At 35.3% G+C, this 19,279-nt stretch overlaps 1 protein-coding gene across 3 annotated transcripts; it reads right to left on the bottom strand.

Annotated features, from left to right (window-relative positions):
* Positions 1–11,896: 11,896 nt before the first annotated feature.
* Positions 11,897–14,535, bottom strand: LOC131154981 (uncharacterized). Of its 3 annotated transcripts, none has more exons than XR_009136725.1 (3): positions 13,718–14,529; positions 12,683–13,284; positions 11,897–11,966 (listed from the first exon to the last, which is right to left on the bottom strand). XR_009136725.1 is itself a non-coding variant. In XM_058107853.1 (2 exons), exons 1-2 carry the CDS (start codon positions 14,165–14,167, stop codon positions 12,862–12,864), a joined length of 873 nt encoding a protein of 290 aa, XP_057963836.1. In that variant the 5' UTR covers positions 14,168–14,535; the 3' UTR covers positions 12,632–12,861. The 3 variants fall into 3 exon arrangements, 1 of the variants encoding a protein (XP_057963836.1); XR_009136726.1 differs by lacking the exon at positions 11,897–11,966 and adding an exon at positions 12,542–12,577; XM_058107853.1 differs by lacking the exon at positions 11,897–11,966 and having other exon boundaries at positions 12,632–13,284; positions 13,718–14,535.
* Positions 14,536–19,279: the final 4,744 nt, after the last annotated feature.

A 19,279-nucleotide genomic window follows, 5' to 3' on the forward strand; every position in this document is an offset into this window, starting at 1 on the left:
CCTATATCATACACAATTAACACTATCATTGAAAACTAATCATGTTAACTACAACTCTCACGGGTCTAGGTCTGTACTACCACACCGACACGAATCCATCAAAGGTTTACCGTGATTTTACTGAAATCGTCACTGTAGGAAAAACATAGAACACCACCAATGAGTCCCCGTCTTGCAACAAGACAACCCTCGACCTACTCTACCAATTTCCTACATCCTATACTATGGTATGTACAAAAATCTACACCAAACCAAGTCTACAAGACTTAACAACCTGGTTTATCTCTGATACCAAACTGTCACCCCCCGAACCCGTGGATGGGTCTTAGGTGTGATTTTAGTAACCTAACCTATCTCTGTATCAATTAAAACATACATGGTACTACACTGAATGAGGTCCGGCCCCGTAGGGTACACATACACCCTATACACATTCACATACATATCCATACTCATCAAATATGCAACGGAAAATGTTCTTTCTATACATACATCATACCATACCAGAGTCAATATAGAACTAGAATATACGTTCCCAAAATTATAGTACATACTCTGGGTGTTTACAAAATCCAACAATGGCAACCCGGTTACAAAACCTGTACCTACACAGGTACTAAATGAAGCTAACTGACACCCATGCTTCCGGACTCTAGGATGCTAGTTTTGGCTACCCAAAGGACCTGAAAAACAATTGTATATTTGGGGTGAGACACCTCTTAGTAAAGAAGAAAGCAGGTTATATCAGTGTGTGGCATACGAGTGTTATTTCGGCATAAAATATAACAAAATACAATACATCACAATATAGTTCAAAACAGTTCCAGTATTTTTCACAAATCCATTCCAGTACATACGATACCAAACATACGTCAATGTCGTCACACTCAAACACCCGATACCCTGCAATAACTGAAGCCTCACAGTGATATCGTTGCCAGTACGGTGTAGCTCACACCCATCGGTGATCAGTTAGAAAGAATAGGGGATATTTCACACCCTCGGATATAGAGCCGGACACTCTCGCCTAAGGTAATTAGTCGAGACATGGCGTCAGCATATGGTAATTAGCCACCCCTAACTGATTTACAAAACCTGGAACAATTTTGGAACTTATGTCCCTATACTCATCAGCGAACGATAATTAGCCGCCCCTAGCTGTTTTCACAAAACTTGGAACATTTACATACGACATTTCATTCCACACTTATTTGAGTATACAACAAATCCTATCATTTATCAGTTCAAGAATACAATTTAATACAAATATGGGTACAGTCATCTCAATACTATAAATTTTATTACAATATACGATTTTTCCAACAAAATAGAGATGATACCCGAAACCCCCAAATTTTTTCAAAAATTGTAACCCAAAAATTCCACATTTTTACCCGATAGATTTTCCCAAATAAGTTACCAAAACATACATACGATCATAAACTACAGGTTTACCATCCCGATTTAAAAAATAACTGATATAAACAGAATCCCCTTACCTTTTTCCCGAATACCAAAATACGAACTTTACGACTTCAAAGTTATGAACCGAGACACCAAAACCTAAATATCCAAGAACTATACTTCACTATAATTCTTACTGCTACATATAAACCGAAATGAAACTGAAATTGGACCCTTACCTCAGTTTTGGGTCAAAACTCAAAAATTCCCAAAATGAAGATCTGATCCACTATTCTCGAAGAGATTCCTCCCCTAATCCTCGCAGTAACGTCAGATCGTCGAATCAGGCGACAAACAATGAAGAATTGAAGAGAGAGAGAGAGAGAGAGAGAGAGAGAGAGAGAGAGAGAGAGAGAGAGAGAGAGAGAGAGAGAGAGAGAGAGAGAGTGTGTGTTTTAGCTTACTTAGCCATGAAGCAATGAAATAGAATATTTATAGCCCCTTTGACCTGGCCAACCTCGTCGACAAGATGGTGCCTTCATCGACGAATCATCCATACATTTCGTTGACGAACCGGCTCCTTCAGCGACGGACCCTATTCCGATATTTTACAACACGTTCGGTATTTCTTTGTTGACAAGAATCTGAATTTCGGTGAAGAAGAGTACGAGAGCCTTTGTCGACAAGAACAATGGCTTCGTTGATGAAGCCTACAAAATTTACCTTTTTACCCTTTCGCTATTTAGTCAATCTACATATCTCGGGTCTGGTTCGTGCAATAACTGTAGAGATTCTCCTCCTAATCCATGTAGTGACGTCAGATTATTGATTCCGGCAATAGATTACATGGAATCCTAGAGAGAGAGTGTGTTGGTTAGTGTTCTAGAGAGAGAGAGAGAGAGAGAGAGAGAGAGAGAGAGAGAGAGAGAGAGAAAATTAGATAACTTAGCATGGAAGTAATGAATATTCTATTTATAATTAGGTTGACTCGGCCAGCCTCCTCGACGAGTCGAAGTTCTCGTCGACGATCCGAAGAAGGTCGCTCATGGCTGAGTAAGTGACCTTGTCAACGAGCCTAAGATTTCAGAATCTCCAAAAATCCCTTGGTATCTCCTCGTTGACGGGTCTTTGCATCTCGTCACCGAGCAAGAGAAGAGACGTCGTCAACAAGAAATGGAGCCTCGTTGATGAGCTCTATTGTTTTATCCTTTTTAACTTCCCTTCTCTTTTCTTTATTTATTTTCCGGATTTGGGTCCCCACAGGAAGACTATACTGGTCAAATGATAAGATGTCCTTGATAGATATCTAGTGTAGTTGCTTTGGAATGAGTGCTTATACTATTTAGTATACTTAGCAGAATTAATCCTTGATCAGTGTAAGCAGCCCATTTCTCATTCCTATTTTGATAAATAATTGAATATGTTAGTATATGTTAAATCCTAAGTTCTATACAAATTGAAAAACATGTCCACATTCTGTTGTCCTAGGAGGGACTAGTTCTTGGACACCGTTTGGTCCAAATCTTTGAGTTATGTACTATCACTGTGGACCTAAATGGTAAAGCATAATCCCTTTAATTAAACATCTTATGTTTTGATGATGGTCCATAAACTAGGACAATTGCATGACTTAGTGGGAGTTTTTGTATTGCACACACTTATTATGTTTTGAGTTGTGTCATCTTTATTTTGAACCCCTATTACATCATCTTGAGTATAGCCTTGACTGGCTATCGTACATTAAATTGAAATGCAATATGTCATGCTATGTGCTGAATGTCTAATATTTGGTGCATGCTGAAAATATTTTGAAGGATGAATATATGACAAGTGCATATAAATGAACATCATCCTTGAACGAAAATGCAAGTATGCGTGTATACAAATATACAGGGGATTTTAAGCCCCATTCATAAGAAAAATGAATAAAAGTCACCTGCTCCATGGACTCGCATCCTCTATTGTTTCTACTTTTTGAGTCCCAAATTTTTCTAGGCACCTTGAACATCATATCCTGTCTTTATTGAATCATCTTTGATATGGATTGTTCCTAGTACGCTTGAACACATCGCTTATGACTTAATATTAGACCTTTGGTGCATGTGTTCTAAGAATGATTTTACTGGTGAAACACAAATTTCTTAGCACATATCGAGTAAAATCTGTTAGAAATAAAAAATAATACTTATACTGGTTAAATTCTCAATGAACTTTCACAGTTAATATCAGTATAATTAGTTGACAGTATCTAAGCATGTATTCAAATTGATAGGGGTAGCTTCTAAAAATAAATTCCTATTTTATTATGCTCACCAACCTTTTTATGCTTAGATATCTTTTGAACATTTTGTGGCATGTGCTTAAATGTAATAATGTTATTGAAAACCTTAATTTGAAAAGTATTATCTTTGCCACAAGTTCTTTGATTTTGCCATATGATCTTTCATTTAAAAATGCCTATCTTCAAGATCTATATGGTTGTTTTTTTGGTTATACTTTGGAATGATCTTAAATGCTAAACTAGAAAAATGAAGTTTGTTTGAACTTTTATGTTAAAGTTTCTTTTTCAGCAAGCATAGCCCCCAGTATTTACCGAAAATCATAAAGGGATATATATACATACATACATTCATATATGTTTTCGCAAGAGTTGATTTTATATAGAATATATTTTATATCTTGCTTGTGTGCCAAAATGCTTTCATGACTTGTGCTATCTCTATATTAAAATTTTATGCCATGAACTTTCAAATTTTTTAAAAGGGTGTTGCATAACTGGTTCATTGATTACACATGAAATGCATGTGAACTAGTTAGATTGATTTTATGCTCAAACCTATCTTTTTCATATGCTGCATGCTTTTAAATTCCAATCTTTTGTGGGTCTCATATAATGTTCAAATTGAAATGCTTTGTGTATATTTCTGGTCTGACCATGTTTTTTATGTCATTTTTTTTAATGACCAGTTAAACTATTTTTGTGTGCAAAATTGCCAAATACTTTTAAAACAGTTCTAAATTTTCTATGCCCAATTCCTATACCAAAAGGGGGAGAGTTTTCTAAGAAAAATAAAAATTATTTTAAAAAGGGGGAGTTCTCTTAAGTTAAGTTTGTGTGTTTCTACTTAACTTAACCCTTTTTGTTGATGCCTAAAGGGGGAGAATTTTATGAGCAAAATAAAAATGACCAAAAAGGGAAATTTTTTAAGGGCAAATAATACAGGAGCAAATATTTGAGCATTTGTGCTTTAATGCTAAAACTAAATGCATGATTAAATTGTAATGTCTTCTTTATTGAATATGCTTGAGCTGTATTGTTTATTTTTACATTATGCATATTGTTAGGGGGAGCCTTTTCTCGTTATACCCATTTTGTTCTAGTGCGTTTGTCATCATCAAGAAAGGGAGATTGTTGAATTTTTTAGTTTGATCCTTATTTTGATGCTGACAAAGTACAAGTTTCTTATGTGTGTACTTAACTCGTGAACAGGCATACTATTCAACACACACATAAGGGGACTAAAGATAGAAGTCATAAAGGACGTAAAGATCACAATCAAGCGCATTCCATGAAATCAAATAAGCAAAGAAGAAGATATTTACTATTTGATTTGTATTCCATTTTAGTTTTATATTCGGTCTGTAATAATGTATACATCTACATGATATGAATTGTTAAACTCAGACGACCTTAGACTGACCATAGGGGACCCAACACTTACACCATAAACCTTTATCATAAAAGCTAAACTCTAACAAAGGTTTTTGAAATAGCTTTAGGGTCAAAATTAGAGCAAAAACTGAGGATTTTATTGACCTTGGTCGACCGACCAGTTCACATTATATTAACCTCAGTCAACTGAACACATAGTAGGCCAGAATTCAAGGTTTGACTTGACTCAGTCGACCGACCACCTGTTGAACTTAGTTTCCATGGTCAACTGAACCCAGAACTTTTCCTCTTAGCATTCCTCAGCCAACCGGCCACTATAGTTTAAAATTACCTCAATCGACCGACCTTTAAGGCTTGTCCGACTGGACATTTGGCCAGCCAATCGAACCTACGAAGGAAGGAAAATCGCCCAAGGTCAGTCGAATGACGATTTGCTCGGTCGACCGAACCCCTAAATAAAATTCAAATCTCTGTGTGAGGTCAGGTGACCGACCCTTTGGTTAGTTGACCAAACCTCTCAGGTTCCGGTTTGTTTTTAGCGATAATTATGTTTAAACTTTAATTAATTTTTTCTAAAAATGACTAGCGTGTCCCCAACGATCAAAAATCCTGGAAAATCTATAAATACCCTTTCATAAACTCAAATTAACAACTTTGATTAATTTCAAAATTCTCTCAAAATATTTTTAAAATCAAAGTTCCCCCAAATTCTTTTTACTACAAAAATCTTTTCATTAGAGCAAAATTTTTCATTCTCTCCCACTCTCTTCCTTTCATTTATTTTTAAAAATCTTATTGGAAGAGAACATATTATGTGGTCATTTATTTTTATTTTCTTAGATCATATACTCTCACTTATCCTTTAATTTTTTGAAAATTATTTTTGGGAGTATAACTTAAAGTTTCTCCCGATTATTTCCTTGATAAATATTTTTGGAATAACTTGTGTTTTTGTAGCTTGTGAATCTTTGTACATCTATTGCAAGATTCAAAAGCTTGTATTGTATTTATTGTAAAAATGTTTTTGAGTATAAATGTTAACTTCTCCAAACATTTTTATTACAATATTTGTTGGAGAAAATGTCTATTTTATAATATATCTTTGAAATTCTCATTGCATATTTCACTCAACATCAAAGATCATATTTATTTGTTTTTGCAAAAATATTCTTCATAGAAAAACCCTAGGTTCTCCTGTTATTCTATGAAAAATACTTTTGCAGAAAATATTTTATAGAGTTTAAATCTTTGAGTGTTTATCATCACATCTTTTTCAAAGATTGAAAATATTGCTTTGAGAAAAACACTCTCACTTTACTAAGAATAATTCATATCATGTGCATTGAGCTTAAGCGTGTATATCTCTGCTTGTATTTAGAAGCATTTTTATATGTACAAAAATGATTTTAAATATTGGTTGAGTTTAGCCCGTAAATTTAACTGGGGAGTCTCCACCCCATAAGAGAGACTAATTGAGCTTAGCTTGGTAATTGAGTTGGGTTTTGGCACCACCCCTAAAGTGTTGCTAGTTTATGGCTCCACTTGGTAAGTGTAGCTGGGGTATTCCTCGCCCCATAAGGAGAGATTGTATGGTTGTGGCTCAGCCTGCAATTGAGTTGGGGTTTATCTTGCCGTATAAGGAAAGGTTGTAACGGCTTCTGCTCTACCCGTTTAAGTGAGCATAGATAGTGGAATCCTTGGGGGGTATGCCCAAGGTGGGGATGTAGGTTGGTTTAGCCGAACCTTGATAACAAATCCTCTGTGTGAGTGTGTGTGTGTGTGTGTGTGTGTCTGTTTGTCTGTCTCTGTCTCTCTCTCTCTCTCTCTCTCTCTCTCTCTCTCTCTCTCTCTCCGTAGAGATTTGAATCCAGAAAATAAAAGAAATAAATAAAAAAGGAAAAAAGGGAAATTTTAAAAAGGGAAATAATAGGCTTCATCGACGAATCCCCTAATTTCATCAACGAATGCCCTTCCGTGGTTCGTCGATGAAGTTTAGGTGTCGTCAACGAGGAGATCCCGAATGATAAAAAATTTAGGCTTAGGGTTCATCGATGAAGTCCTTCTTTCGTCGATGAATGTTCTTCTACAACTTGTCGATGAAGACTACATATAAATATAATTTCTCATTTCTTACTCATTAAGAAACCTAAAATTTCTCTATTTCTCTCTCTAAAACGACGCCCCTCACTCTCTCTCTATGATTTCTCGCTGTTCATTTCCAGAATCAACGATTGAAAGTTACTACGAGGATCTGGGGGAAACTCTCTACAAGTCTAGCGGAGTGGATTTTTGAACGCGGTCTTTCCAAGCATCACCCTAAAGTTGAGGTAAGGGTAAAAATGAGCTATTTTTCTAGTATATGATTATTTAAATGGGGTGTGTGGGCTTGGGGATGTTTAATAGTTGTTGATCTGGGGTTTGAGTTAATAAACCAGGGTTATTGAATCAGGGTCCGGGTGAGCGCCGTAGACATCGTTTTGGGGTCCCTGCTGACATAGTTCAAGAAACCAGACAAGGGGAATAGATTAAGCGAGTAGATTTGTAAATTTTACCTGTTGAAATGAAAATTATTTGTGTATTTATATGATTATCCGTCATGTATTGAAAGCCAACCATTTAAACTGAAGTTTTTGAGCCTAGGGCTATGTTATTAGTTATTATTTGTGAAAAACAAATTATTAAAGTAATGACGTATATTGTCAGTAAAACATATGATGAATATGGGTTGACTTATTATTTTTTATGATATATGTGCATTATTTAAATTGTGTGGCATGAGTAAAATGAATATAATGAGTTGGGTTGTGATATTTGTATGACATGTTGGAAATAATGAAATGTATTGGGATTGTATTGCATGTGAATTTTTTAATCAGAGCAAAATGTGAATGTTAAATTGCAATGTATGGTTTTAGAACTCCTATGGACTATTGTATGCATAGTAATGTTGTGCGTGATTTCTGAAGAGCTTAGTGCATCCACACGTCTTAGAGAGAGTGTGGAGATGGGATGGTCGATTAGGCTGAGAAGGGTAGAGTCCCCCTGGAGTCTAGACCAGTATGGGAACAACCAATTTGACTTACAGATTGAAGAGGTTGTTACTGATTTAACTCTGGTGGGCCGACCAGGGTTAAGTCCAACCTACGGGCTACACAACCCGTCATGGGGGGAAACATGGAAGTGATTATCCATCTGGAAATGAGTTATAAATGCATAATTGATAATTTAACCCATGTATAACATGAGAATAGCATATGTGAAATATCTGTGAATACTGAGTATGTGAAGACAAGAGATAAGAAATGTGAAATGAGTTTATGTGATGTGAAATACTGAGAAATATGAGAACTAAGATCATGAAGAGATGAGTATTACAGAGATAATAGATACAGAGTAAAGTATAAATGTATTATATATTATAGTATTATATTTATTTAGGGCGAGGTAAACTCTCCGCCCGAGGGCTTACTGAGAAAGGCGAGTACCCTGATAGGTATCAGATGTAGCCATATTGGGCTGCATAATGTATTAGGGTAGAGGGTAAATACTTGTATGGGCGGGTAATCTTCCCTATTCTTAGGAACCTTCGCTGATAAATAATTGTGTGAATGTGTGTGAATATGAGACAAACTATTCACGTGAGGGCTTACTGAGTAAGGTAAGTGCCCTGATGAGCATTAGATGTAGTTATACCCGATTGCATAAGGTATCAGAGCAGAGGGGTGCTACTTGTATGGATGGGTAATCACTTCAATCCTTGGGAAACTCTTATTAATAAAATATGCTACATGTGTGTGAGTAGGGGCAGAGAATGATTTCATAATTGTGGATTAATTTGTAAATGATGATTATATTTTGTACACAAACCTCATGATAGCCACGCACTGGTATTAATATATTCCGTCTTACTGAGATGTATCTTACCCGATATGAATTTCATCTTTTTCAAGACCTCCGTGTGATCGAGCTCAGTGAGCTCGGGGCTGGCCTAGCATTTTTTAGAGAGAGAGAGAGGGTATAGACTTTTGATGTATATTTTGGGTTCGTTTAAGTTTTTTGAGATGTATATATATTTTTGAATAGTGGATGTTGGGAAATACTATTTTGGGATGTATATAGAACTCTAGTATGTTATAAAGGATGTTAGTTTATATTTCCACTGTGTAATTGATGTTATAGTATCAGATATAGGTAAATGGAACACGTGGCACCCAAGCCCCACTTGGCGGGTTGGGGGCGTCACTCTCTCTCTCTCTCTTAAATTTTCACACATTAATTTTCGCATGTGTATGCTTGGTTATTTATTGTTATAACTATCTAGTGTGCATACATATTTAATTTAATTGAGATATGCAACATACGTGTATGTTATCACACATAGCTTATTTATTTTACATACACGCGCTTTAAATCTTAAATGAGATATGCTATGTTTAATGTAGGCAAATACTTAATTTATAGAGAATGTCATATTTGTTTTGAATATTTGCACACTTGATTAATTGGGGGAATTAAGATTGCTTAGAAAAACCTTAGGTTGCGAGATACTATTGTTATCTGATTTAACCTAAGAAGAAATTTTGAAATCTCCAATTCACACCCCCTCTTGAGATTACACCAATTACATTACAACCTTTGTCCCCGTATCCAACCCATTGACTCGAAGACCCAGGTCTATTGACCTTAACTCGTAGCCCATTTGTTTAAATCCAAAATTCAATTGGTCTGGAACAGTTTAATCCCAATACAAAATTCAATTAGCCGAAAGCTCGAAGCCCAACCCAGTGCTTAGTTAAAACCAAAGCCCAATCTAGTGTTTAGTTAAAACAAAAGCCCAATCCAAAATTTAAGATCAATCTAGAATTTAAGCCCAGCCTAGAATTTAGCTAACCTAGAGACCATATAGATCCGACTTAAACTAAACCACTTAGTTCAAACACAAATCAAACACTAACCTTTAACCTAGGTTAGAACTTAGGTTAATTAACCCTCAAACCTTGTTTGGATCCTAGGAAAATATAAGAAAACAAATCAAGAAAGAAAAATCCCAGAAAAAAAATGAAAGAACAAAAAGAGAAGAAGAACTTATATCTGTAAGTTAGGTTTCAAAATCCTTTGTTCTTGCTTTCTAGCTTAAGACTTGCAAAGAGAAAATCAAAGAGAGATCAAATTAGAAAGATCGAAGGAGATATGCACAAATAGAATCAAAGAAAGATCAAATTAGAAAAATCAAAGGAGATCTATTAAGAAAAAAATTAGAAAGATCAAGGAAGGGGAAAAAAAAGTGATATGAGAGAAGAACATAGAGATTAAGAGAAAAAGGGGGAAATATTTGCAGGGAAAGAAGAAAAATAGAGAGATTGAAGAGAAAATAGGGAGAGATTTGCAAAGGATAAAGGATAGAAACGGGAAAATTTGCGCGTGGGGTGAAGGGGGAGAAGAAAAAGAGAAGAAGAAAAAGAGAAACAGAAAAGAGAGAAGCGGAGAAAAGATGAGAAAGAAAGATAAAATGACTTTAATATATATTCTTATATATATATATATATATATATATATATATATATATATATATATATATATATATATATATATACATGTTGGTGGGACAAGTGTCACTGTCTATACGGTGATATGTGGCACAACCAAGGTTGCGTCTTCAAAGGTTGACGCGGCGCAATCCTGGCCATCCAAAATGTGTTTTTTCTAGACGGTTGGATTGTTGTCACGTTAGCAATTCGTATAAAATCTCGAGAACCAACCAAATGCTGCCAGATGGCGGATGATGTCATGTTGACATCACCCTTATTGTAGAAAATTTTAAAAAAAATGAGAGTACAGAAGTTGTCACGTGACGGGTGACGTTATGCTGACATCACTTTGCTACAATAAATTAAAAAAAAATAAATATAAAGTAAAGTCACGGGTCTCCACTACTGGTAGACATGTGTTCCACTAATCTCAACTGAGTTAAACTCGGTTCAGGCTGGTTGAATCGGTCTGATTTTTGAACCGCTAGTTTATTTATTTTATTTTTAAATTTTTTAGTTGATTTTTAATTTTTTTAAGAATAGGAAAAAATCAAGAAAAACCAAGAAAATTAGAAAAAATATTTTTAAAAATCTGAAAAATAAATAACATATTTATATAATTTGCAAAAAAAAAAAAATTTCATGTCGTCTAATCATTGAAAAGTCTTCGGTAACACAAACTACACCTTTAAAGATGTACTAAAAGATTACTACATATTTTAAAAAGGGGGTAGGTCTATGAATATATCTTTGTCATGACACCACTTATGGATAACCATTGCCACATTGATTGTGGGACATACTATATTACTTTAGCCAAACATTTTATATATTTAAATCAAAGAGCATCAAGATGAACATTAACTTATTTTTCAGTCATGGTATTAACAATTTGAATTATCTATTTTACAATTAGGTTTATGTTTTTTTTAATTATGTGTCATTTAGGATTTAAATATTTTAGTTGATAGCTAAAAGTTGAATTTTAATTTATCGAGGCATCTCTATAAAATGACTATTATTAAAAAAAAAAATCATAGAGGCATCTAAAAATTTCTATTTTGCACGTCCAAATTTGTTACTTAATGAAAGACTTCTTACTAAAGCAAACATTTATATTGTTTAGGACACGGTAATTTGCAAATGATTGACAATGTTGATTGGGCTCCACCATATGTTGAGGATAAGCCGCTTGTATATTATTTTGTTAGAACAAATTTCATCCAAAGGAAAGCGCATCCTATTAACTATCGACCATTTAATTTCTTTTTTCCCGTAAGATAGCCAAAACTTTTAAATTTACCGTCTTTATTTTGGGTATGATTTACAATTACCAACTACAAAAGTAAAACTATTGCCACCTGTAATAAAAAAAAAAAATGAAGTATTAGCAAAGAAAGATTACATTACTCTTTTACAGCCTGTGCTGTATTTTATGTTCTCCTTCCATAAAGGTAATTTGATAATTAAGAGACTTTCAATTATTATTTTTCCTAAAATAGGTTCATTGTATTTCTCTGGCTATAATTTTGTATTATATTTTAAAAATTATTTTTTATTTTTCAAAAGAAATTAGTAATTAAAGATATAAAAATAAAAAAGAAAAAATTAACCTTGAAAATACCCCATCCTAAATTATTTTTTATAATTTATTTTCAAAAGAAATAATTGCTCTTTTAAATTAACTAGAGCAGAGCATGTCAAGGCACTCCAGCTACTCTGGCACTTGACCATATCCTCTGTCTTCTTGTACCGTTCAGCAAAAGAAGCTTCTTTGTTGTGTTAAATTTTCAGTTTCCCAAATAAAGCAAAATTAGATTTCAATTGAATGAAATGACAAGTTTTGGAAACTGTAGTCTGTCTTGATAAGGGTACAGCGCACAATTTTTAATTTTGCTTGCCTTTTTGTTCTTTCAGGATAAGGCTGAAGACAGACTTGATAAGTGTCCAGGGTAGGACAAATTATGCTGCTCTTTTTTTTTTTTTCAAAAAAAAAAAAAAACCAATAATTAGATGACAATCAAACTTAAGCAAGGTAAATGTAAAAATTAAATTTGCAACAATTGAATTTTGATACCTTCATGGTAAATGTCTGAAACTTGCAGGCATGGCATTGCTTTGTGACTCTCTATAGTTCTTTTTCCTTCTCATTGTTGTAGCTTTGAGGGATTGCTAAAGGGTTTTTGAGAATTGATGTTTGGGTTCTAAACTTATCTTAGTGTCAACGTAAGTAATGGATTAGCATATGTGCAACTCTCAACATTCTTGGCGCATATTAGATGCTACAGCTCTAGCCCAAAACTTGATTTGTGTTTTCATGTCTTCTGGTGATTTGCTGACAACCCAGTTTGGAACTGGATGAGCATGGCTTCGCACAAGCCATGCCTCAGAAAGATAGGGCCTCCTTACCTTGTCTTCCTCCAACTCATCTCTTTTCCTTTCTTGCAAACCAGGAAGGATGTCAATCACACTTGGACTTAAGCCTTCCTTGTCTAATCTAAATCCCAAATCTCTGAAACCCTGCACTTCTTCAAACTCTAGATCGCTTAGGCTCTTTCTTGTCTTCCTTTGATTAAGGTGTTGATGCCTCGTCTCCTTCAAACCTTCTATATTTGTGTCGTCAACCTCTAATTTACGGGGCCGTTGATGCCTTGGAATACTAGAACTTTGTCGTATGCTCTACAATCCCGAAAATTAACATGAGATTGTCAAACAAGAAAATTCACCTTCAAGTGATTCATATAGTAAAAAAAAAAATTGGTACGTATGTGATTCAATTTTTTCGTCGGTTTTCTCAGCAAATCATTTTGCTGAGAATACTCAACTGGGTTTGGACTGATCTTACAAGGAAGGAGCTGTCACATGAGCAGTAGAGCCATGATGATTTAATTTGTTATGGTACTTGGGGTAGCAAGATCTTTAGGTCTCAGTAATCTTCAGTTGTCAGGGTCATCCAATTGAAAGAGAATTGAAATTTACAATCAAGTGTGTCCAAAATGAATCATTTCTTCTAACTCACCAAAATCTATATAATTCAATGTGCTAGCAACTAATCCCTTAAGAGCCTAACTGTGTTGGGTGGTAAGAAGGAGCTGATGGTTATGTTGCATACCTTTGACGGGCATGGCGGTTGCCAAGCGGTTTTGTTCATTCGTGGACCGATCTCTTTATCTTGAATTACTTTATCCCTCCCAATTGAAGGAGGCAGAGATGGTGTCCGAAGAAAATTAGGACGCGTGGACGGTTGCAGAATCGATTTGCTTACTTTGGAATTGCTCTCTCTTTCTTGAATTGCTTCTTCCCTCCCTATACACGGAGGCAAAGAGGGTGTCCGAGTCAGACTAGGACGAGCAAAACCATCGTCTTTAGGGAGTTTTCCAATAGATGAAGAGCTTTGGCCGCATGAATTCTTCACCAAACTCTCTTGTCTAGTGCTTGAGGAAGGATAAGGATCAGAGTGACACCTTGGCATCCATGTACGTCTGCGAAGCAAATTCTCATAGAACCAACACTCTTCTAAAAGGTCCAGAGCTTCCTCCAGGTGATCATCAACATTCTCCATGGCTCCTGAAGTGCTTCTCACCTTAACAAAATTAAAAAACCCACATGGGGTTCTTGTGTTCACAATGTTTTATCCTATCAGAAGCTGCGGATGGGCAGAGAGGTGGGAGGGCAGTGGGAAAAGACTCCATGTGCTGTATAAGTGGAGAAATGATTTGTGATGAAGTGGTTTGATTAGATGCCTTGTAGGGAAGGATGGGATGAGATACAAATAAGTGGGTCTGTGCATTTACTTGTTACAACTAATAATAGGATGTCGTATATGGGTGAGGGCTGCTAGCTTAATTGTTCGGACTTTGAAGATTTGAAGGTGCGCCGCATGGTCAAGCCAGCAAGCTGCCCATGTGATGACTATTTGTTTATTAACAGGAACAGGAAAGGGTGGCCTACTGCCCTTTTATATTGTTTTTCTCCCCATCATTTGACAGCTAAGTTTGGAAGTCTTAATAATTTAGAAAATAACAAAAGAGTTATAAATGCTCCTCACCTTCCGAAGGGAAGTGAAATAAAAGATGGGCTATCTCTAAATTTTTCATTGTAGCAGGGGTGTAACAAAATGAATTGAAATCGATGTCACTGACTCATTAGTTCGAATCAGATTGAGACTAATTGTTTTGTAGGTGAATTCGTTCGGTTTGTTTAGGAAACTGAAGAACGAGATTATTTATAATTTGAAAAATAACAAAAGAGCAAAAGTTATAAATACCCTTCACCTTAAAAAGGGAAATGAAATAGAAGACCGTTTATTTTTTGAATCTCGTATAATGCAAGCCCAATATAAACATCTAATTGACTAAAAAAAACATTGATCAGCCTTATCAATTGTCTTAGTAAAAATGTTATAAACAATATCTATTGTTGGTGACACAAATAAGTTTGAATCTCTTAACTATCTATTGGAAGAAGGTGAGAATTAAGAGAATATCCATCTGTCTCCTCAATTAGTCAAACCTTAAATGAAACCAAATACTATTAATTAGGGAGGGAATCAAATTTTTTTTTTTTAAAAGGGTAAGAGTAATGCATTGCCAATTTTGACATGCCTGGGTGGGAGTTTGTTTGGGCTTTAGAGCAGGGGAACTTGCTTGTACTGGTGGGTGTTGCCCTGGTTGCAGCTGGGCTTGCTCTGCCTGTAAATCAAGAATTAACGACTCAACGAAGACTGCTCCCTTCTAAGAATTGAAGAATCAAAAAAGAAAAATGACAATCAAACCAAGGAGAGGGTCATATCCTCCCTCCTTGCAGGATCTACTGAAATAGACCATAAAAAATGGAACATAAGACAAGATGAAAGGAAAGGGAAAAGGTAAAAGGAAAAAGAAAACGTCTTTCTGACCTTTCATCAAACACGTAGAGGGCATGTTTCTTTAACCTTATAAGCAAATTAATGAAGAAAATGTCCCCCTTGTTTGAAAAATGTTTTGAATTTAAATTGGTACGAGTTTACAAATATATATAATATAAAATTATATTAAATTTTATTCAAACTCACATAAATCTAAATCTGAATCTTAAAATCTAAGCTTCCAAACGTAAAATCAATGTTATTCAATTTCTTTTGCAAGAATAAACACTAACGAAGGACATTTCCTTTAATTTCTAGTGGATAGGTATGAGATTCCAAGAATGTACATATACTTTTATGCTTATCCGAACGGGCTAAAATTGTTGATCTTGTATTTGAAAGCACAAATTTGAGACTTTAGATTCATATTTATGTATATTTAAATAAAATTTAATATAATTTAATATTAAATTTTATTTAAATCCATACAAACATAAATTTAAAATCTAAAATGTAAAAATTCAAAAATCACATTTTTCCAAGCACAATTTTTTTAGAGATACGTGTATGAAGAGTAGTCTAAGCTCGACATTAAAAAAAATTAATTAAGATTCCCTTTACAAGTGCGTCTCTCACTTGTAACTTGTACCGCTTTAGTGGGTCACAATTCCAGGAACTCTTTTCTTAATAACCTATGAACTTGGTCCATCTGTTATATCATGGATCATCTGCATTATTCTTCTTATGGATCATTCAAAATTTTTAAGTAGGATCATCTGCATTATTCTTCCTATGGATCAATCAAAATTTAAGTATGGCAGTAAGTTGTTAAATTTTTTTTTTTTTAACTTTGTTGGAAAAAAAATATAAATGATTCTCAGAAGTAAATCCATGATGTAATATAAATAAATAAATAAACTGAGATATAAGAAATTTAACATGGTTCCCTCAAATATTGAGATACGTCCATGAGACACGACGGTCTAAATCTACTATCACCAAAGATTTCTATAAAGTGGATACAAAAGGTACAAGCATTACAAATATGCAAAAGTATATAACAAATGTAGTGAGGTGAAAGACCTCACCGAATGTTGTGAACAAAGGTCCAAGAGCCAACCAAAATCAAGCACAAATGTAAGCACAAATGCAGTCGAAGCTGCAGCGGAGAAGACGACCGACGCTGACTGGAGTGCTCGATAAGTGCGGCGAGTAGAAAAAACTAGAATGGAGGGGCCGCTTCTTTGCTGCACGTAATGCTTAGGCTAGGAGAAGCTCATACAAAAATAGTGAAGGAAATGGAGGGGTCACACTAAAGGGAACAGTTGGGCATGCGCATGGGCTTTTTGAGAATACAAAAACATGCTGCAGATGTGCTTCCTAGAGAAGCCAACAAAGCAATAAATAAGGAACAACTTTCCAAGTCCCAAGCCTCACAAGGAGGGACAACAAATCTCCCCCTCTCGACTTATGGGGATGACTCCACCAATTCGACCAAAACTCAATACTTCACATGCTTGTCTTTAGACAATACTTTTGTCATCATATCCGAACCATTATCATTGATGTGAATTTTGTCAAGTTGCAACAATTTCTTATTTAGCACATCTCGAATCCAATGATATCTAACATTAATATGTTTTGACTTTGAGTAGAAGATAGAATTTTTACTCAAATGAATTGCACTTTGGTTGTCGCAATAAAGAACATATCTTTTTTGTTCTATACCCAACTCTTTTAAGAATCTCTTCAACCAAAATAATTCTTTGCAAGCTTCGGTAATGGCAATTGTTGACCCCATGGGTCACACCTTGTTTTGATTATGATAAATACTCTGGTATTTAATGTTTGCTAAGTTTGTGTGCAGGATTATATTAGGAAGATCATATTAATGGCACATGACAACTTGAAGAAAATGAAGACCCAATATGTTTTTTAATTGTTGTAATCTATATTTTTTTCACTAGATTTGTAATAGTAATTAGGTATATCGGTCTGTAATAATCTTTGCATGTTATGCATATAGGCAATTGTAAGCTCAACAAGACCATAGAATGACCATAGGGATCGAATGACTTTAGGGCACGTCGATCGACGCCAGGTTTTTAGGCGTATTAGAAAAAACCCTAGGTCCCAGCATTTGCACAAAAGAAAATCCCCATTATCATTCGCTATATCAGGGGAATTAAAATAGGATAAAAATGGACTTAATTGAAAATATCATGAGTGTTCGGGCGACCAAACCTATTGTGTTTAAAACGCTTCGGGCGACCAAACCCTGGACAAGTCAACTTGTTGATTTTTGTTTGGGCACCTAAACCATTTTGAGCGTATCTTCCTCGGACACTCGAACCCTTTAAAGGGAACTTTTCACCAACCCGGGCGACCGAACATTTTAGTTCAAATCAGACCCCGGGCGACCGAACATAAGAGTTCGAGCTACCGAACCTAGGACCGGGCACCCGAAGGCATGAATAAATGTTTCTGACTTTGATTTGGACTGCTGAAACACGACACAGACGACCAAACTCAGTTGAATATCTTTTAAAGTTGTTCTTGTTTAGGTGACCGAACCTCGGTTCAGCCACCCGAACCTCGGCGGGTTAAAACTTATTTAACTGCGGTAAAACAAGGTTAAGTTGGGTTAATGAGCTTTTAACATTTTGAATCTTTCCTAATTATTCCCAACAAGTCCCCAACGGTTATAATTTTACCCCTGCCTATAAATATGAGTTCATTTGTGAGGATTAGTGGGAGATTAGCCAAAATCATTAGAGAAAATTCTCTCTATCTCAAAATCACATTTTGCCCAAAATACTCTCAAATATTCACTCCCATGATACCTCTTGATAGTGTGAGAGTATATTGATTGTCCTTGTGTTCATTAGATAGGGCTAATACTCCCAATGTTCTTGTTTGATTGATTGATTTATTTTTGGGGAGTTAGCAAAGTTTATCCCATAGATTTGAATATAATAAATCTCGTGTTAAAATAAACTCAATAGCTTTAGGATCTTTGCATTGTCATTGCAAGATTCCTATAGCTTTACTTTTGTTGTGCAAATATTTTTACAAGCTATAATATTTTTTAAACTACTCTTGTACTTATTACATTGAAGGAAAATATTTTGAGTTAGTTTGAATATTTGATTAGCATCTTTGAAACCCTGATTATTATTGAGATTTGATATATACTGTTTCAAAGAAATAACTTGTCTTAGAACACTCTTGAGCATACTTGTTATCATATCTAGTTGAGTGTTGCTTGCACAAAGATACACATCACTGAGCTTACATTTACCTACATTGTTGATATGCATTTGATTGATTAAATATACTGCGCATATCTGGGTACACATCTTCTTTACATGAAAGCATAATCACTGTGCCACTTCGTTGTATTTCAAATACTGTTGTATTTTCAGGCACGGGCTTGAAGAGAGAGACTGGCCCTTTGAAATAGTTTCGGATTGGCTTTGACTCGATTAGGAAAGTTAGGTACGCCATCCTAGTGAGGCGTGTTGGTTGAGGTCAGCCCTTTAATTAACCTAGTTAAGGTTGAGGTCAGTCCTGTGGTAATTGACCTGGTTGTAATCGGTGCCGCTCCACCCTTTAAGTAAGCATTAGTGGAAACTTCGGGCTTGCAAGTTAGAGGCGGGGACGTAGGCACAGTTGGTCGAACCCCGATAACATATCGTGTGCGTTGTTTATATTTCTGCTCTTTATATATACCGCACATGTATGTTATAATTGGTGAATGTTGCGCATGATTTTAATTTCCGCACGTTGTAGCTATCTGCGCATTTAGAACTGGATAGACAGACCCTA

The sequence above is a fragment of the Malania oleifera genome, chromosome 1 (genome assembly GCF_029873635.1).
Source record: "Malania oleifera isolate guangnan ecotype guangnan chromosome 1, ASM2987363v1, whole genome shotgun sequence".
Classification (NCBI taxonomy): domain Eukaryota; kingdom Viridiplantae; phylum Streptophyta; class Magnoliopsida; order Santalales; family Ximeniaceae; genus Malania; species Malania oleifera.